Below are 19,131 nucleotides of genomic sequence, written 5' to 3'. Positions count from 1 at the left end.
TCGTACTCCGGATCACCCACCGAGCTCCGGAGCCTCCTTCCCTGCTTTAGTCTTCTCCATAGCACTGTCCCACCATGTACCATACTGCACATATGTGTGTTCGTTTGTCGCCTGTCTCCCCCTGCTGTACGGTAAGCTCCGTGAGAGCAGAGCTTTTGTGCATGTGTGTCAGATATCGTGGATCCCAGTGTCTAGAATACTCCCAGACACATAGTAGGCATTTAATAGCAACATGGTGAATGAATGCAAACCCTGAACTGCTTGCCACTTACATCTAGTTTCTATGCCTCACAAAAATGGGTTTATACATACAGGCTGAAGGAGCCTTGCCCTTTGTCCCTTCACAGGACACTACAGTTGGAGAAAGAAAAACAGTTATAGACTAAAATTTTAAAGGAAAAATAAAAAGGAACTCTGTTAAGGTTCAGACGGAGATGTATATATTTTATATAAATTTACAAAGTTTGGTTTGCTTATATAACTGAAATATACATTGCCTAATTCAGTTTATTACTTCTTTATTATTCTTACAATAATGCTGATAGTGAAATAATTAAAAATGGATAAGTGAGCTCTATCAGAGTAAAATAATAAGGTGTTTGAGTCCCTAACAGTATCTTTGCATTTTTTGGTACAACCAAACAAAATAACAGTTGGAAAAATAAGCCCATCTGCAAAGAACAGTTAATTTATGGGCAGAGGGTTGAAATGACAAGGACCTTTCATATTCCAGGTAATGTATTTGATTAAGGTTTAGATATTATAAAATTAACATTCTTTTTGTAGTAAAAAATAAAGGTAATTAAAAATAGATTGCTACTAAACATAAGATAACAATATTTTTCTAAAGCAGTGGTAAAACTACGCTACCTGAAATTTCCAGGTACACTTGCATTTCGGAGGATAGTAGCTTGGGTAATATGGACTTGAAATTTTCCCTTCAAAGCCAGTGATTTCTTTGACCAATACTGTGTTTTCACATTCTGAAAAAAATATCCAGTAACACACAATGATTCACAGTCGTGAGACTATGGGAAATGCACCGCATACATTTCTTTAACTACAAGCACACACTCCTTGATCAACAAACTTATATACTTTTGTGAAATTTAAACTAGTTTTTCCAAAAGGAAATAGTATCCTATAGATATATAGCTAAGCTTCTTATTTAAATTCTATATTTGTTTTCAGATCACATTTAGACTACAGATCTATAGGATGCTATTACTCTCTTTAAAAACATAGTTTAAATATATTTTTAAATCTTCTGAGCTTATTTGTTCAAATGAGTGTTTATTTGTTGTTGAAAGAAATACACCCAATTTACATAACATATTGTTCTGTTTATATAAAGCAATCTAAACATCTGTTCTTACTGTAGGGTCATCTTTCTGCTAAAATACAATTTCCTTGAGAGTAGTGATTTTTATCGATTTTGTTTGCTGCTTTCCCTAACACCTGGAATCATTCCTGGCATATAGAACCTGCCCCAATAAATGTTTGTTCACAAATTCCACCGCAGTATTTCTGAGCTAATAATTTTTTTTAACCTTTGGAGTTAGAGATAATTTTCAACCCAACAACACGTCAAATAGCTAGTTCAATTTGGTTCAATAAATCAATTTTACATTTAGTTTTGTAATAATTTGACAGAAAAAAAAATCTATCAAAATAAGCCACTGCCTTAAAATGTAGGTGGACCTGTGAAGCTATGACCATCTAACTTAAGCCAAATACACTGCCCTCCTCACCCATCTCTCATTCTGATCCTTTTGGCCTTGTCAGTCCTCGTAAAGAAGTTACCAAGACGTGACCTGTAAGAGTTGACCGGTTACAAGGCAACAAATAACACAAAAAAACTAGAGTTTCAGTGAAGGCTCTTTTTGTTTTGTTTTGTTTTACTTCATCAACCCAAGTCAAAAAGAGAAGAATGAAAGGAAGCTAGGTCCCTTTTTGCTCACTCTCCAACCTAGGAAAACCCATTAGATCTCTGGGTTTTGCTTCCCGTGCACTTATTAGGATGGCATTCACACGCACTGCTATGAGCTAGAATTCACGAAAGACAGCCACTGTGGTGTGCTAGGTACCGGGCTATTATCACCCAGCTCCCAACGCACCCTTCCTTCTCTGTTCTGTGAGGACTTGGGGAACCTTTGCCACTTGGCTCCCTGACAGGCCCTGCCAATAGGGGGCGCTACAGGGAACCTCGAAGACTGGAGGAGGAAGAACAGGGCTTCTTGCGTGTTTCCTTTCCTCTTCCTGGGAAAGCCACCGCAGCAAGGATTCTTACTCTCCCTCCCCCCCATTCTCTCTCACCCCGCCTCCGGCCCTCCCCTGCCCGCCCCCCTTTGGCGCAGCTACTCTTTCTTCCTGTAGCAGAGGTGAATCCTGTTAGCAATTTTGCCAACTTCCACTTCATTGCATCTTCCTCAAAGATGCCAGCCCCGGCTGTCTGGCACCCCCTCCTGGAAGGTCTGGGTCCCAAGTCCGTGAACACCCGCCTCTGAACTCAGAGACAGGTGCACCAGCCGAGTAGCAACATCCCCTCCTCCCGCCGCCGGAGGTCTGAGTTTTAGTCCACAGATCCCCCCTCCACACTCTAAATTGTCAGCATTGCCGCCACTTTCCTTTGTCCCCCTTACGGGGCGGGGGGAGTAGTTGCTTCCTACATGTATTACACCCAGAACACCTTACAGTGTTCCTTCTGCCTTTTGAGTGACCTAGCTGACACCTTTATGCCGAGTTAACAGTTCTCACATTAAATTCTCTCTGTTTAAATAGTACGATCTCTCTCCTCTGACTGAACCCTGAGCCAAGGTCCCTGACTAATAGGACTGGTATTACCACACAGCCTCAGGAGAGATAAGACTGGAGTATATCACAATAGATATTTTTCAAGGTGACTTTTTTCTATTAAGAAAGACTTACTTTCTTCTGGAATGACCTCGAAAAATGCCCGGATTCCTGATAGCCTTCGTATGTGAGGAGACTTAAATGACACCAACATGAGATTATTTGTGGAGACAAAGGACATTACTGTTCTTGTGGGTTCACAAATTCTGAAACCAGACAACAAAACAAAAGCCTATGAATAATAGGTTCTTGAGCAGTGAGCCTCCCTCCACCACTAATTCCACCCATTTCCCAGGCCATCCACACAGTTCTTGTGAGTCAGACTCTGCCAGCCAGATCTTCATCTGCCCCAGGGCACCACGGAGGGGAGCTGATAAAGGTACAGAAACTTTTGCCCAGTAACTATCGAAGAATTCCGGATGGCTGTCACTGAACCTGCCTTGAGAGCAAGCAAGGCATAGGCAACTATTGAAATGGCTACGGTCCCGAGCTCTGGCGTCAAGAAAACTGGGTTTAAAACTCAGTTCCATCACTTAACTGGCTGAAAGAGCCTGGGCAGTCAAGTAACTAATTTTCATGAATGCCAGCTCCCCTACTATGAAACGGTGGTAGTAACAAGAGTACTCCTCATGGCATTGGGGTGAGGATTAAGTGTGATAATAGCAAAGTATGTCTGGAAGGATGAAAAGAAACAAAAATAATGACTGAGGAATGGGAGCCAGGGATCAACTTCCTTTTCACTGCAACCATTACATACTGTTGAAATTTCTAGCATATGCATATTCATCACCAAACTATACAAACATAGGTAAAACAGTTACATACATACATAAGCACTGTTAAAAAATAATTAGTAATTCATGTGCCTTTTTAGCATAGTGCATAACAAAGACTACATTTTTAATAAAGTACAACTATCATTATTAAATCATCAAGAGAGTAAGCACTCACAAAAAGATATCTATCAGTAAGTAAAAAATACTAGGGTATGTGTATATGTGTGTGTGTGTAATTACATATCTATATAGGAATGAAAATATTTATGCAAAAACATAGCAGACATTTGTTCTAGGTAATGCGATTGTGAAATATTGATCTTGTCTTTCTCTGTTCACTGTCACAATGAACACTGTGTTATCTATATAATAAGGGGGAAATTTTTAATTGTTTTACTAATGGTATGCAATCATCAGAATATTTATTCTCACAGTCTAATGAAACAAAATTAAACAAAATTTTGTTGCAGTTGCAACAAAAGTAAAATCAAACAAAAAAGTCAGCGAGATTTCAGGGGCGCCTGGGTGGCTCAGGCGTTAAGGGTCTGCCTTCACCTCAGGGCGTGATCCCAGAGTCCTGGGATGGAGCCCTGCATCGGGCTCCTCCGCTGGGAGCCTGCTTCTTCCTCTCCCACTCCCCCTGCTTGTGTTCCCTCTCTCACTGGCTGTCTCTCTCTCTGTCAAATAAATAAATAAAATCTTAAAAAAAAAAAAGTCAGTGAGATTTCAGAAATACCGTCTGAAGTTCCTGCTATACTGATTTGGACCCTCGTATGCTATAAGTAAAAAAACAAACGTTCTGTGTGATAGGCTCTGGTTAGTACAGGGGATACTAAGTAAGGCATGGGTCAGTCTTTGAACGCATGAGCGCACACAAAAATAGTTTTAAAAGTCTAAGGGAGGGGCACCTGGGTGGCACAGCGGTTAAGCGTCTGCCTTCGGCTCAGGGCGTGATTCTGGCATTACAGGATCGAGTCCCGCATCAGGCTTCTCTGCTATGAGCCTGCTTCTTCCTCTCCCACTCCCCCTGCTTGTGTTCCCTCTCTCGCTGGCTGTCTCTCTCTCTCTCTGTCAAATAAATAAATAAAATCTTTAAAAAAAAAAAAAAAGTCTAAGGGAAACGAGATACTGCCCAAGAGAGACACTGTAAAAAAGTCTTCACTCGCAAATCCCAGTACCTATACAAGATGGCGCTCCGGATTGGCAAGAGGGAGTCGTAAATGGTCAGAGAGTCCGTGACACAGTTGTCAGCTTCAATCTGGACGGACTCTATCGAGAGACGGATCAGATAGCCCACGATGGCCACCAGCTTGAAGTGGCACAGCAGCAGCCCTGAGGTTGCAGAAATCTCCAGAGGGTAGCGGAGAGACAGGCGATCCGCATACAAGTGCTGAGAGCAGCCTTTGTCTGTGGAGACAGCACTTTTGTTTTAGGAATGACTTTTCTAGACATCTTTATAAAGCGTAAAGAGCAAAGAGTTCATGAGGAGGACAGCTGCTGTTTTGCCAGCCCGGAGTCTACTCCGCTCTCTTCTGGTAATAACACCAAGTCTTTACTTTGAGAAGCTATCCCTACCCTGCCTGTATGATTTGGTCGGGGTTAAACTTACCTCTAGGTCCAGAGATGGGCACATGACCCAGACTGGCCAATCAGAGTAAAAGAAGCTGGTTCATAAATGGGCAGGCCAGCCAATCTGAGACACTAAGCTCAGCCCCACGACTTCTGCAAAAATTCTGGAAATTTGTGTGGCCTTTTTTTTCCTACTATTGCTGCTACTGATAAATTATAAGCTTGAATCTACCAGTTGTCATTCATGAGACCACATGAGAAAAATACCCTCGATGAAGCTTCGACAGGGAAAAGCACAGATGCAGAGTCCTGATGATATTTTATTTTACAACCTGGCCCCAAACATGCCTGAAACCAATACATTCCATAATATGTCCCAGTTATAAGAGCCGATCACGTTTCTTCTGGGCTTAAGCCAGTTCGAGTGTATTTCTGTCACAGGCAACTGAGAGAGCACTAACAAATACCATTATTTGAAAATAAAACTATAGCCAAAAAGGATACTGATTTGGAGACAGCGTAGAAGAAGCCGCATGTCATACTTTACCAGAACCTATGGTTGAAGAGTAATCTGACCGAAGCCCAGCTGCATCGAAAAAACACATGGAAAAGAGACGGTCAGTTCCAACATTTCACTTTGTTAGAATTTTGTTTAGTAAAAATTCCTTTCAGTCCTTTAAAAGCAATTCATCCTATCTGGGATTTGCTTTAAAATAATCCAGGGAGGGTAGGGGAAGTTGTTTATGTATTTCGAGAGAAGTGGGAGGGCCGTGAGTTCATAGTTGTTGCAGTTGAGTAAAAGGATGCATGAGAGTTCATGATCACACTCTCTTTACTTTTCTTGATGCTTGAAATTGTCCTTAGTGACACATTTTAAACATCTTTAAAGGTAAAAAGCAACAAAACAAATATAATAATAATTAGTCCCAGATCTGAAATAGTATTTGTGGTGCCGACTTTTTCACTAGAGGTATTTCATTCATTCATTTAGCAACACTTATCAGCCACATACTACTACATTACATGCCTGGCAGATGGATAGATAGATGGATAGACAGATGCCGATGATTTATATATATGTGTGTGTGTGTGTGTGTGTATGATTTAAATCAAGAGAGAAAGCATAATTTTGGGGTCACATAATTAAAGTATTTTACTGGCAAATCAAATGATGAGATAGCATTTTGGCGGGGCTATTCAGCAGGCCATTGTGGAACATTGGGTAACACTCTATAACATAGGCGCATTGGGTCTGGACAAGGGAAAAGACAAGATAAGCCTCAGTAAAATTCCTTCTTCTTCAGGACTTGGAGCCTTAGTTTGAAGATTCGTGAAGCTGAATTAAATATAGGGCAGGGGACACTTGAACAAATTCAATTTCATATGTATTTTGAACCCACTTCTATTGTCCAATCATTGTATATAACATTTAGCAACTTCCTTTATCAATGTCCTCAGCTAATCTTGTTTTACTGGGATTGCAGAAGAGAATACTTCATTACAATATTGACTAAGTTTAATGGCAGTATCAGGAGTGCTGCAGGAAGGAATGCATGAAGGAGAATTACCCAACAATCACCATTTAGTACCACAGAGTCCATGTCTACAGCCAGGCCCTGCAAGCTCCCCACAGAGGTTCGGTTTATGATGCTCGTCTGGATGGAGTCCTTCAAAATGGCGGCCACGCAGTCCTCACAGAAGATATGACCCTTGGCATGTGGCATGACAAACACAATCCAAAAGTGGACAAGGAGGCCACCTTTGTTGTTGCTGCTATAGAAAAAAAAAAAAAGAGGGATGTTCATGTGTGTATCTTAGGAAGTGGACTCTCATAGAAAACCAGTGACCCAACTGAATGATTCAAGGTAAGGCCAGTGAGGACATCCTTCAACTTCCAAAATCCCTTCTTTAAGAAGTCATTGACTCCTATTGTGGGGGTTGGGAAGGGAAAGCATCATAGTATGTGTCTTCCTGTGTTGGGTTCACATCTAGAATCATTCGTGTATTGTTGCATCTCCCTGGAGAATATACTATTTTTACGGATATCAATCATTCACTGCTATTACAAATAACAACAACTCTGATTTTTGATACTTTGCCTTGTCCAGACACAGTGCTCAATTCCGCTTGATCCCACTTAATCTTAGAAGGAAGGTCCTATTATTCTAGCTTTACAGAAAAGGAAGTCAAGGCCAACTACGACTGAAAATCATATGGCTAATAAGTAGCAAATCCAGGAATCCAGTCCAACTTGGTGTTTAGCCAAACCCTGGAGCAAGAGCTCTAAGGGCACAAATACCGTCATGTTTTATGAAAAACAAACCTGGAGTGTTCTATGGTAAATAATGCAGGAAAGAGAAAGTAAACAAATTGCTCTACTCCCAGACTTCTTATTGCCTTTGGTATGTCAAAGTGAATTGTGAGTCTCTGCAGAGACACTGGAGGTGGGGGAACATGGCACACAATTTAAAAAATAAGTTTTAATAAAATGAATCCATTAAAAACTCATAAAATAAATTTTAATAAAAATTATTTGACCATGAGATCCTTTTTTTTTCTCAGAAAATCTCCCGTGACCAATTTTTGGCTGAACATATTTTGAGAAATACTGGACTGTAGTTTGGTTTTACCCCCACCCAATGCTAGTCATGTTTGTGGCCATTTTGCCCAGCAGTAACAATACCGGGGGCCCAGGATCCCGGCTGTGGGGAGAGGGCAGGCTTTGGCAGATGAAGAGAAAAACGTAGCATGACAGCACGGCAGAGATGGGTCACCCGTTGTGCTAAAAAAGTATTAACCCAAAGCCACCTCCAGGAAGTTGCTGGAGAATGGTGCTATCTGAGCCCTTCCACAGCCTTGAGAGGAATTTACAGCAGTAAACACAGAAGTCCCAAAGCAAGGGACATGTATTACCTGACATCTGCAACGACAGACTGCTTGTAAAATTCAGAGAAGGCAGATGTTGTATAAATCAGGTTTACCTGGAAAAAAAAAAAAAAAAGGAGGTGTCTGAGTCTTTCAAGCTTGGCTTCGTCTCACAGTACCTAGCATACGTAGGTGCAAGCCCCGACAGCTAGCAAGCAGAAAGCAGGGCCCTGGCTGAAGCCTCGAGTCTTCGGTTACTTACTCTGTGTTCTCTTTGAAGAATAATCAGTTACCGTCATTCATTCCTCGCTGTCTTGAGACACCCTAATCAAGTTTAACTTCTGTATTCTGCCTACTCCAAAGGTTAATTTTCTCCACAATTAATAAATCAAACTCCTTTAAGTACATTTTCAAAGTACTTGACCCAACCACTTTTCTATCAATGCGCAGCCTGGCAAGTTTATATTCTTATGGACACATTGCCCTACTAGCCACTAGGGGGCAGGCGGCGCCCTCCGCCAGGTCTACCAACCCCCCTCCTCCCACGCAGTCTCAAGAGAAACACCCAGCCCTTGTAAGGAGAGTTTGATCCAAAGGAGAGCTATTTGAATTTACCTTCTTTGCCCTTCCATAGCATTTCTAAAGCCAAACTGAGTCTCTGCCGAATCTCCTCCTCCTGTGTTCCCCTTCCTACCTAAAGGCAAAATCACCCACCTGACTATGCAACACGGAACATGTTACCTAAAACGGCTGAGCCCCCGCTTTTTTTTTCTTTTTCTTTCTCTTTTTCTTTCTCCTCTTTCTCTTTCCCTCCATCTCTCCTTTCTTTTCTTTCTTTCTCTCTCTCCCTCTTCCTTCCTTCCATCCCTTTTTCTTTCTTTCTTTCTTTCTTTCTTTCTCTCTCTCTCTCTCCCTCCCTCCCTCCCTCCCTCCCTCCCTCCCTCTCTCTCTCTCTCTCTCTCTCTTTCTTTCTTTCTTTCTTTCTTTCTTTCTTTCTTTCTTTCTTTCTTTCTTTCTTTCTTGTCGCTGTGCCCGCCATTGTTCTAGCTTGTCCTCTCTCACACACAGCCTATCCGCAGTCTACACGGCAGGGCGCCTGTCACAGGAGTGACATTACTCCATTACTGTGCACTACAAATTGGCAGAAGTTTCTAGTTGGTGATATGTACCAAGAGCCATGAACAGATATTTTTATATACTTTTAGGGGATCGGCTAAGGAAGTAATCACAGAGATACACAATCTATGTAGCGCTTTTGTGTAGCTATGTAGCACTTTTGCTACTTTTTGTGTAGCAAATATCCAATAAAAAGGATTGGCTGTGCCATTTGCAAGAACGGGACGGAACTAGAGGTTATTAGGCTGAGCGCAATAAGTCAGCCAGAGAAAGACAAACACCATATGATTTCACTCATATGTGGAATTTAAGATACAAAACAGATAAACATAGGGGAAGGAAAAATAAAATAAGATAAAATCAGAGAGGGAAACAAATCATGAGACTCTGAACTATGGGGAAGGAAGTGAGGGCTGCTGGAGGGGAGGTGGGGGGGATGGGATAACTGGGTGATGGGCATCAAGGAGGCATTTGATGTGATGAGCACTGGGTGTTATATGCAACTGATGAATCCCTAAATTCTACCCCTGAAACTAATAATATCCAGTATGTTAACTAAATTGAATTTAAATTAAAAAAAATTTTTTAAAGGATTTAGCTAACTTTGTAGCTGTTAAAACTTACATTTTTAAAAGAATATTTACTTGCATAGAAACATTCAGATTATAAAACTGAATATCTACTAATATTCCAATATTGTGCTGTCCTCTATGCCTATGTGGCCCAGAATAAAAAGGGACTCTATCTCTGGAGATGATATTAAAGAAAATTTTAATGTTCCTTTTTTGTAATTTTCTGAATTTTATAATTTTTATAGCTAAATACATATTAGTTTTATAAAGAGAATTTTTAAAAAAGTAAAGAGATTCCAGTGTGTTGAGGTTGAGATAAATGTGTACAGCTCCTAGAATCAATCACTATGATTGTAACTTTAGTTCTGGAAGGCATTTTAAAGATCACGTGATCCAATTCCTTTATCTTACAGATGAGAAAAACTGGAGCTCAGAGAGCTATTTGCTTTTACTTTCAGCAATAAATAAAATACATGAGTAAACAAATAAATTAAATTGAATTAATTAGCAATTCTGTCAAGCAATTACAGCCAACAGGAGCTAAATCCCATGTTTCCCTCTGACTTCTTCCTTCATCCTCCCTGCTCACCTGTGACACTTGTGACCCCGCCATCCTAACCCCTCATCCCCTGACCCCGACCCCACTCTCCCAGCCTTTCACAAAACCCTCCCCCCCCCACACACCCCCATCACCTCACCACTTGCTGCACAGTCCATGCCACTGACAGAAATTCCCTGGACTCCTTCTGTCGGTATTCAGGAAGAAACTCAATGTTGGTGATGCGAAACATCCCCACAAAGTAAAAAGCATCTTTGCTTTCTGTCTTACCTGTAAGACAGGAGAGAAAGCAGGTAAGGGTCTCCCCTCTGCGTGGCAGTGAAACATTGTCTGCTCTACGTCAGTATCAGGCTCCGCAAATGGTTTTATTGGGCAGCTACGTGTGTTACTGGTTCATAGCCTGGGAAGCTCTAAATGTCGTTAATAACAACACTTCCATCAGCAATAAATCACCATTTCTCTTAGGATAGTCTGTTCTATCGACTCCTGATAAATATTTATGAACAAGATTAAAAGGTAAAAGGTACACCTTTTTGACTTTATACACATCCTAGAGTCACTAAGGGACCAAAAAGAGCATATGCAGTTTTCATGGATCCTGAGTCTGTAGACGGCAAGGAGGTAAGAAATGTCTGCTCGGGGGCGCCTGGGTGGCTCAGTCGTTAAGTGTCTGCCTTCAGCTCAGGGCATGATCCGAGCATTCTGGGATCAAGCCCCACATCAGGCTCCTCCGCTAGGAGCCTGCTTCTTCCTCTCCCACTCCCCCTGCTTGTGTTCCCTCTCTCGCTGGCTGTCTCTGTCAAATAAATAAATAAAATCTTTAAAAAAAAAAAAAAAAGAAATGTCTGCTGGGCGGTCAAGTGAGCATAGTGGCGGAAGAGGGAAGGGCCTCCAGCTGACATTCACTGAGCTGCTGGGGGCTCATCCTTATCTGACTTGGGTGCTGAGGCGCAGGGTGCTGGGCTGGCCTTCAGCTCTGTGCAATACATGGAGAACTCATTCTTCCTGTGGGCCCCAAAGCATGGTTTCAGCCCAGTGTCAGGTCACTCGTGCTCAAATACTCTGCCCAGTGAGGACTATAGGACTGGGTGTCCGGCCTGCCCGGAAACCACTGACAACATGAGCAAGAACACTGCTGTGTCTGAGTTGCCTTAGGGCACCTGAGAATAGCTTGGGGGAGTGGGGGGGTGAGGGATGAGGGGCTCTTCTTTCTTCCTTTCCTTTTTGTTACCAAGGTCTTCCTCCTTGGTGGTAACATTCCCCTGGCTCCCGTGGCCAGGGTACATTTCTCTCCTGTGATGTATGTCCCACTATATCATAACTTCTGTCTGTATTTCTGTCCTTTAAGAGTAACAGTAACTTCTTTTTGTCCCTCAGCCCTTTTTGTAGCTTTGAAGCTCAATAAATATTTGAGGGAAGGAAGAGAGAAAGGAAGGGTGGTAGAGAAAGAAAAGGAGAGAATATTCTCTCCCAGCGCAATGCCCAGCACATGGAAATGCTGCCATAAGGGACGACTGAATTAGGAAGAAGGGGCGCCTATGCGAGTGGTAGGAAGCCACCTCCCTTGTTTGGGCCATCCAAAGTCACAGTAGCCCCTTGCAGTGGAGTGAGGCTGTGGGGGTGTGGGAAAGGGGCACAGGGGCAGAAGGCCTGAGCTGATGTCCTAGATTTATTCTTTCAAGCTATGTGACCTTGGATGGATCACCTTGACTCACTAGCCTCCCGTATAAAACAATGGTTGTTTTCATTCCTGATTTTCACAGGGAAATGCTTCTTAGATTTTTGTTGTTGTTACAGACTCTTTAAAATTTGAGTGAAAGCCATGCCTTCTATCTAGAAGCTCATACAGTCTTCCTCTATCAGTAAGTACTCAAGGGTCCGGATAACAACAATATAAGCGAGATCAATTTAGTCTAGAACTAGATTACATTCACCTAACTCTCCAGCTCAGCCCGACATACAACAAGCTGCATGGTCACAATATCATTGTTTGTTGAACAGTTCCCTTTGCTCATACTGGTCTGTCTTCCTGAAACATCCTTCTCTGATTTTTCACACAGACAGACTCCCTCTACATGTGTGATGTTCCAAAACTTTACACAGAAATGCCAAAGCAAGGCGAATGCATCAGTTGAGGGCCAGCAGAGAACCGATGGGAAATAAGTTGGTTCATTCTGGGTTGGGATTGTGTCTTGTGTTTCTCTTAATTGCCTATTGACTTGACTTCCTTTGCTAGTCTTTAAGCTCTTTCAGGATAGAGAATCTCCCTGCTCTACCACTCTGTTTCCACACTGATCACAGGACCCAGCTCGTCGCGGGCATGCTCAAGTTAGGAAAGAAGTGAATTTTGAACCACCAGTTCATGAAGCCTTCCCTGGACTCTATTCCTGGGCAGGCTAGATGCCTCTCTTCTGTGATTGCAAAGTAATTGCTTCAGCAAAAAAATAAACATAAATAAAAATAAAAATCAACTCACACCCCCTCTCCAGCACTGAACTGTAAGTTTTTTGAAAGTAGAAAATGCATCTGTGAGCTTTTTGAAGGTAGGAGATATATCTTGGTATGTCTGATGTCTTACGTTGTGAAGTGCAAATCGTAAGTAATCAGTTTGTGTGTGTGTATATATATATATATGACCTGAACTGTTCAATACAATATTCATTAATTCTTTGCCTATAAATCCTGCCTCATAACCAATTTTTAATATCCTTGAGAGTACACGTATCTTGTATCAAACATATTACCATGTATGGGGTTGGAAGTTGAGCATAAGTCAACGAATGCTATAGTGACTGAGCAGCATGGGTAAGTACTCTTTACGAAAAACTTAGTCATAACTCCCGTCCAAAAGGATCAGTCAGATAGACAAAAGCATAACCAATCAGCTTGACAAAAACATAAACACAGCGGAGAGAAAGATGCGTGAGTGAAAGAAGCTCGGGGAGCAGGAAATGTGAGGTTGCCTAGAAACCAGCAGTGGGTGGAATGAGGAAATGAAACAACTGAGAATCCCATTCATTTCTTAAAGCTAAAAATACATTACATTTCTGAACTCTTCCAAAGCTCCTGAGCCTCCTCCTCAGCTCTTGTCCTCCCCTCCCCCAGCCCTGTTCCTCTTGCTCTCCCATGGGAAGAAAGCAGCGGTGGTAAAAGAAGAAATGGGAAAGACAATTCTGCTTTCTTCCTCCTGACAATCTTCACAGTTTTGGGAGTGGCTATCAGCCTGGGAACTTGGGGAATTCTCTCAGACACACCCAGGGCCAGATGGGGCGAGCCCTGCCGATGCTGAAGCCACAGGACAAGGCCTAGCCCCAAAGGAACACGGATTTTCACTCACGGATGTAGAGCCACAGAAGTGTCCAGGCTATGACTGCTAGGATGAAGAGAAATACTGTGAAGACAATGATTTTGTTTTGGACATTCCAGAAGGGAGCTTTCTTCTTGGATGGCTTCTTGGGTTTGGCTTTGCCGGCGGGTTTCCGAGGTGCCCGTCTACCTGGCAGCTTCCCTTGGGCGCTGATCACCTGAACTGAGATATTGGATATCTAGAGAGGGAGAGAAAAGGGAGAAGGGAAGGAAGGAAGGAAGGAAGGAAGGAAGGAAAGAAGGAAGGAAAGAAGGAAGGAAAGAAAGGAAAATAGAAAGAAAAAGAAAAAGAAAGAAAGAAAGAAAGAAAAGAAAGAAAGAAAGAAAGAAAGAAAGAAAGAAAGAAAGAAAGAAAGAAAGAAGAAAGAAAGAGAAGAAAGGGGAAGAAAAGAAGATATATTAGTCTAGAACACATGTGGAATGGAGGCATCCAAGGAGAATCTTAGCACTAAAAGGCCTCATTATATCAGTCAAATCATCGATATAAGTGTAATGAATGACTTGCATTAAATCAGGTAATTAAGATCAGAAAAATCAGACACTATATGAACTTCAGTGAATTATTCGTTATATGAATCCCAGATCCTCTCCTCAACTCTCCACTTCTGCCAAATAGATGCTGTAAAGGACGGGCCTGAATTTCCTGGAGGAGGAAAGAAGTGAATTTTGAACCACCAGTTCATGAAGCCTTCCCTGGACTCTATTCCTGGGCAGGCTAGATGCCTCTCTTCTGTGATTGCAAAGTAATTGCTTCAGCAAAAAAATAAACATAAATAAAAATAAAAATCAACTCACACCCCCTCTCCAGCACTGAACTGTAAGTTTTTTGAAAGTAGAAAATGCATCTGTGAGCTTTTTGAAGGTAGGAGATATATCTTGGTATGTCTGATGTCTTACGTTGTGAAGTGCAAATCGTAAGTAATCAGTTTGTGTGTGTGTATATATATATATATGACCTGAACTGTTCAATACAATATTCATTAATTCTTTGCCTATAAATCCTGCCTCATAACCAATTTTTAATATCCTTGAGAGTACACGTATCTTGTATCAAACATATTACCATGTATGGGGTTGGAAGTTGAGCATAAGTCAACGAATGCTATAGTGACTGAGCAGCATGGGTAAGTACTCTTTACGAAAAACTTAGTCATAACTCCCGTCCAAAAGGATCAGTCAGATAGACAAAAGCATAACCAATCAGCTTGACAAAAACATAAACACAGCGGAGAGAAAGATGCGTGAGTGAAAGAAGCTCGGGGAGCAGGAAATGTGAGGTTGCCTAGAAACCAGCAGTGGGTGGAATGAGGAAATGAAACAACTGAGAATCCCATTCATTTCTTAAAGCTAAAAATACATTACATTTCTGAACTCTTCCAAAGCTCCTGAGCCTCCTCCTCAGCTCTTGTCCTCCCCTCCCCCAGCCCTGTTCCTCTTGCTCTCCCATGGGAAGAAAGCAGCGGTGGTAAAAGAAGAAATGGGAAAGACAATTCTGCTTTCTTCCTCCTGACAATCTTCACAGTTTTGGGAGTGGCTATCAGCCTGGGAACTTGGGGAATTCTCTCAGACACACCCAGGGCCAGATGGGGCGAGCCCTGCCGATGCTGAAGCCACAGGACAAGGCCTAGCCCCAAAGGAACACGGATTTTCACTCACGGATGTAGAGCCACAGAAGTGTCCAGGCTATGACTGCTAGGATGAAGAGAAATACTGTGAAGACAATGATTTTGTTTTGGACATTCCAGAAGGGAGCTTTCTTCTTGGATGGCTTCTTGGGTTTGGCTTTGCCGGCGGGTTTCCGAGGTGCCCGTCTACCTGGCAGCTTCCCTTGGGCGCTGATCACCTGAACTGAGATATTGGATATCTAAGAAGAAAGAAGGAAGGAAGGAAGGAAGGAAGGAAGGAAGGAAGGAAGGAAGGAAGGAAGGAAAGAAAGGAAAATAGAAAGAAAGAAAGAAAGAAAAGAAAGAAAGAAAGAAAGAAAGAAAGAAAGAAAGAAAGAAAGAAAGAAAGAAGAAAGAAAGAGAAGAAAGGGGAAGAAAAGAAGATATATTAGTCTAGAACACATGTGGAATGGAGGCATCCAAGGAGAATCTTAGCACTAAAAGGCCTCATTATATCAGTCAAATCATCGATATAAGTGTAATGAATGACTTGCATTAAATCAGGTAATTAAGATCAGAAAAATCAGACACTATATGAACTTCAGTGAATTATTCGTTATATGAATCCCAGATCCTCTCCTCAACTCTCCACTTCTGCCAAATAGATGCTGTAAAGGACGGGCCTGAATTTCCTGGAGGGTGGACCAGAGGACCCGAAGGTCAGGCAGCAAGAAGTCTCTGAGGGTCATTTCATGTGTACACAGCTCAGCTGTGGGAATAGGCGTGTGTTTCACGTGTTTGTATTATATTGCTTTTGTCCCACCATCAATTTCTTCTGGCTGAGGCAGGACTAAAAATAAGAATATAAGTGAGTTCCCCAAAGCAACAAATTGATTTCTCACTTATGGCTTCCTGATGGGGTGTTAGAGAAAAACAAGTTGAGGATGATGACGCTGTGGTTTGTGCAGGGCTATGAGATAGGAACCAGGGCCTCCCATGTGTGCACTTTAAAGACAGTCAATGAGCTGATCAGGGACTCAGTTTCTCAATGCCAAATGAAAGAATTATTTAAAAATCAAGAATGAGGGGCACCTGGGTGGCTCAGTCATTAAGTGTCAGCCTTCAGCTCAGGTCATGATCCCAGGGTCCTGGGATCGAGCCCCGCATCAGGCTGCCGGCTAAGCGGGAAGCCTGCTTCTCCCTCTCCCACTCCCCCTGCTTGTGTTCGCTCTCTGTCAAATAAATAAATGAAATCTTTAAAAAAAATAAAGAATGAAATAGAGGACCCGCAAAATTATTGGTTTTAGCATACCGATGTGCAAAACCTTATGTGCAAGAGGAAAAAATGCATTATTTAACTGTTTCCCTCCTCTTTTTTTTTCTCCTCTACCCTCTGTCATCCGATGCTGTGAATTCTTTAATAATGTATTGAAGAGTTTAGCTTCTTTGAAGGAGAGATTTATACATGTCAGGGTAACTAAACTCCAGTGATGAAATAACTTTTAACCACACATTCCTTTAAAGGAAACGACCTAGAACACCAGTTTCAAAGACATCATCTCTTTTGAGTTCTCTCAAGAGTTCTCTCATTCTCTCTTACTCTCCCTCCGTGTTCCATTCAAAGTCCATGTCTCCAGTCTTTAATCCTACCAATTAATGGGATAACATGTGCCAAGTACATTCTGAATTATTCATGGCCTGCTCATTCTTTTTTGCCAAACACCCTTGTCAACCCCTGGAGTGAAATGTAGCTTATATCCCTCCTGGTGAAATTGAACTAGACCAGGGCTCGTGGAATGTGATGTCCCAAGGCATGAAGGTGGTATTTCTACAGAGAAAAAGATTCCATTGCAGGATGAGATGACTATGGTGCCAGACTACTTTCAAATATTCCCCCAAAGAAGTAAAAAAGGGAAACGCGCAGAAAGGCTGGCACTTGTAGGACTGACAGGGCCAAGGCTGGGTCCTTCGGGGCAGGAACACATTATAGGCCGGTTCAGTTAGCACTGATTAAATTTTAAAATGGAATGTGGACGGAGATCAGTACGATTTCCCTGGAGTTTCAGAAAAACAGTTGCAAATCAATTGCCGAGTACAGCACTTTGAAACAGGCTCACATTGGTAAAATCCATTAAGTACCGTAAGAAGATCAAGTACATTATTGCTCTCTTTATTTATATAGAGTCACACAGTCTCATTGTACGAACAAGGTCACCAATACATGGCAGTCAAGTAAGAGAGAAGGCTTCCCATGCTGTACTTACGCTCCCTTCAGCAGGTTTGGATAAAACATCCATCTTTTCTTTGTCCATTGTTAGGTTTTCTTTGTGTGAGCTTTGAAGGGTCTCAAAGCTAGTTTTTATCCTCTTACATTCTCGCTTGAGGAGAATCGGTGGCCGCGTTCAAGCTAGCTTTCAGCGGGAAGGAATCAATTTACCTCCACGGGGTCCAGTTCAGAAACTGAAGCTGCCGCATTGCTATATAGTGAGTGTTAAAGGGAACTCGCACCCCAACTTTGCACCCCAAACCACAGGCTTCTTAACATAACTCCATAAGAGTCAGGCCCTCAGAGCAGAGCCTCAAGGCAAGATTGCTTCACAGGGACACATTCAACAATCGGAAAATATTTCCAAGTTATTAAAATGTTGCCTCCCAGTTATAAAATTAATAAGAGATGAAAAGTTAAATCAAATTAAAAATTTTTTTTTACCTGTATCTTCTCAAGAATTTACTAAGAGATCTAACATATAACCCCCAGTCCTGCTTCTTAGAAATCTCCACACCCCCATTTCTCTTGCTCGGATCCAAGAAGGTTCCAGAAGCCTCACTCTCTGATTCTGCTCTAGACTGTGCAGCTATGAGCTTTGAAAAATCCCCATTCGAGAGGACTTTTTCCTTTTTTCTCCCCACTCTTGCAGCCCTCTGTCAACCTGGGCCTTTTCTGGTGAAAATGCCCTGCACTCATCTCCTCCATTCTTTTTTTTTTTTTTTAAAGATTTTATTTATTTATTTGGCAGAGAGAGACAGTGAGAGAGGGAACACAAGCAGGGGGAGTGGGAGATGGAGAAGCAGGCTTCCCGCCAAGGAGGGAGCCCGATGCGGGGTTCAATGCAGGGCTCGATCCCAGGGTCCTGGGATCATGACCTGAGCCGAAGGCAGACACCTAAGGGCTGAGCCTCCCAGGCGCCCCTCTCTCCCCCATTCTTGCCTACACCAGCCTGACTTAGGTTCAGGGGTGGGACGTGGGGAATCCTGAGGGGCGTCGTCCTTAGCAGACAGCGGAGGAAAAGGCGAGGCTTGCTCACATGTTACCCGGCTCTTCCCTGTGACACAAACAGGCTTTCCTGTGAGCACCAGGCATTAATGGAAAGCCGATCAATGGCCCTTTAGACGAGAAAGCACCGCTCTGGACACAATCTCGGGCGTCACTCAAGGGCCGTTCATAGGAACGCACTAGAGAAACTGCCCGCTGAAAGTGGTCAAACGTTAGTCAGGCACAGACAGAACGACAGCCTGACTATGCCATGTTGTACTAATTCACTTCCTGGCTTTGCAATTTATTAATAACACTGGTGAAATGACTAATAATGCTTTAGGTTTTATAAGATTGGGAAATCTAAAAATAGAGCTTTCTTTAATTGCCCCTCTTTTCTGTATTATTTCCCTTATTTCTATAACTACTCCTTTCACCTGTATAAGTAAGTGCCATGTGGCACTTTGGCAGTGGTCACTGACAAAGACTGTCTCCTTGAGTGTCGACCCTGAGACAGGCTGCTCTGAGCCCTCTTGTTCACTAGGCCCCATCCTTGGGCCCTCTCCGCAGCCTACCCAGGCCAGTTGTAGCAGGAATG

The 19,131-nt window shown here is 42.4% G+C and overlaps 1 protein-coding gene across 2 annotated transcripts in view; it reads right to left on the bottom strand.

Annotated features, from left to right (window-relative positions):
* TMPRSS7 (transmembrane serine protease 7) overlaps window positions 1-10,627 on the bottom strand; it is a 30,823-nt gene extending 20,196 nt beyond the window's left edge. The window contains exons 1-7 of one of the 2 annotated variants that reach the window (XM_040621226.1): window positions 10,450-10,557; window positions 8,112-8,179; window positions 6,778-6,971; window positions 5,746-5,784; window positions 4,808-5,036; window positions 2,929-3,059; window positions 871-983 (exon numbers count right to left, since the gene is read on the bottom strand). In XM_040621226.1, the coding sequence (XP_040477160.1) occupies window positions 871-983; window positions 2,929-3,059; window positions 4,808-5,036; window positions 5,746-5,784; window positions 6,778-6,971; window positions 8,112-8,179; window positions 10,450-10,542 (867 nt within the window). In that variant the 5' untranslated portion in view covers window positions 10,543-10,557. Of the gene's footprint in view, window positions 1-870; window positions 984-2,928; window positions 3,060-4,807; window positions 5,037-5,745; window positions 5,785-6,777; window positions 6,972-8,111; window positions 8,180-10,449 lie in introns of both variants that reach the window. The other variant, XM_008706596.1, reaches the window with a different exon arrangement.
* Window positions 10,628-19,131: the final 8,504 nt, after the last annotated feature.

Source organism: Ursus maritimus, unplaced genomic scaffold (genome assembly GCF_017311325.1).
Source record: "Ursus maritimus isolate PB19 unplaced genomic scaffold, ASM1731132v1 scaffold_4, whole genome shotgun sequence".
Classification (NCBI taxonomy): Eukaryota; Metazoa; Chordata; class Mammalia; order Carnivora; family Ursidae; genus Ursus; species Ursus maritimus.
Note: the sequence above shows the minus strand (reverse complement) of the source record. Positions and strands in the feature narration are given on the sequence as shown.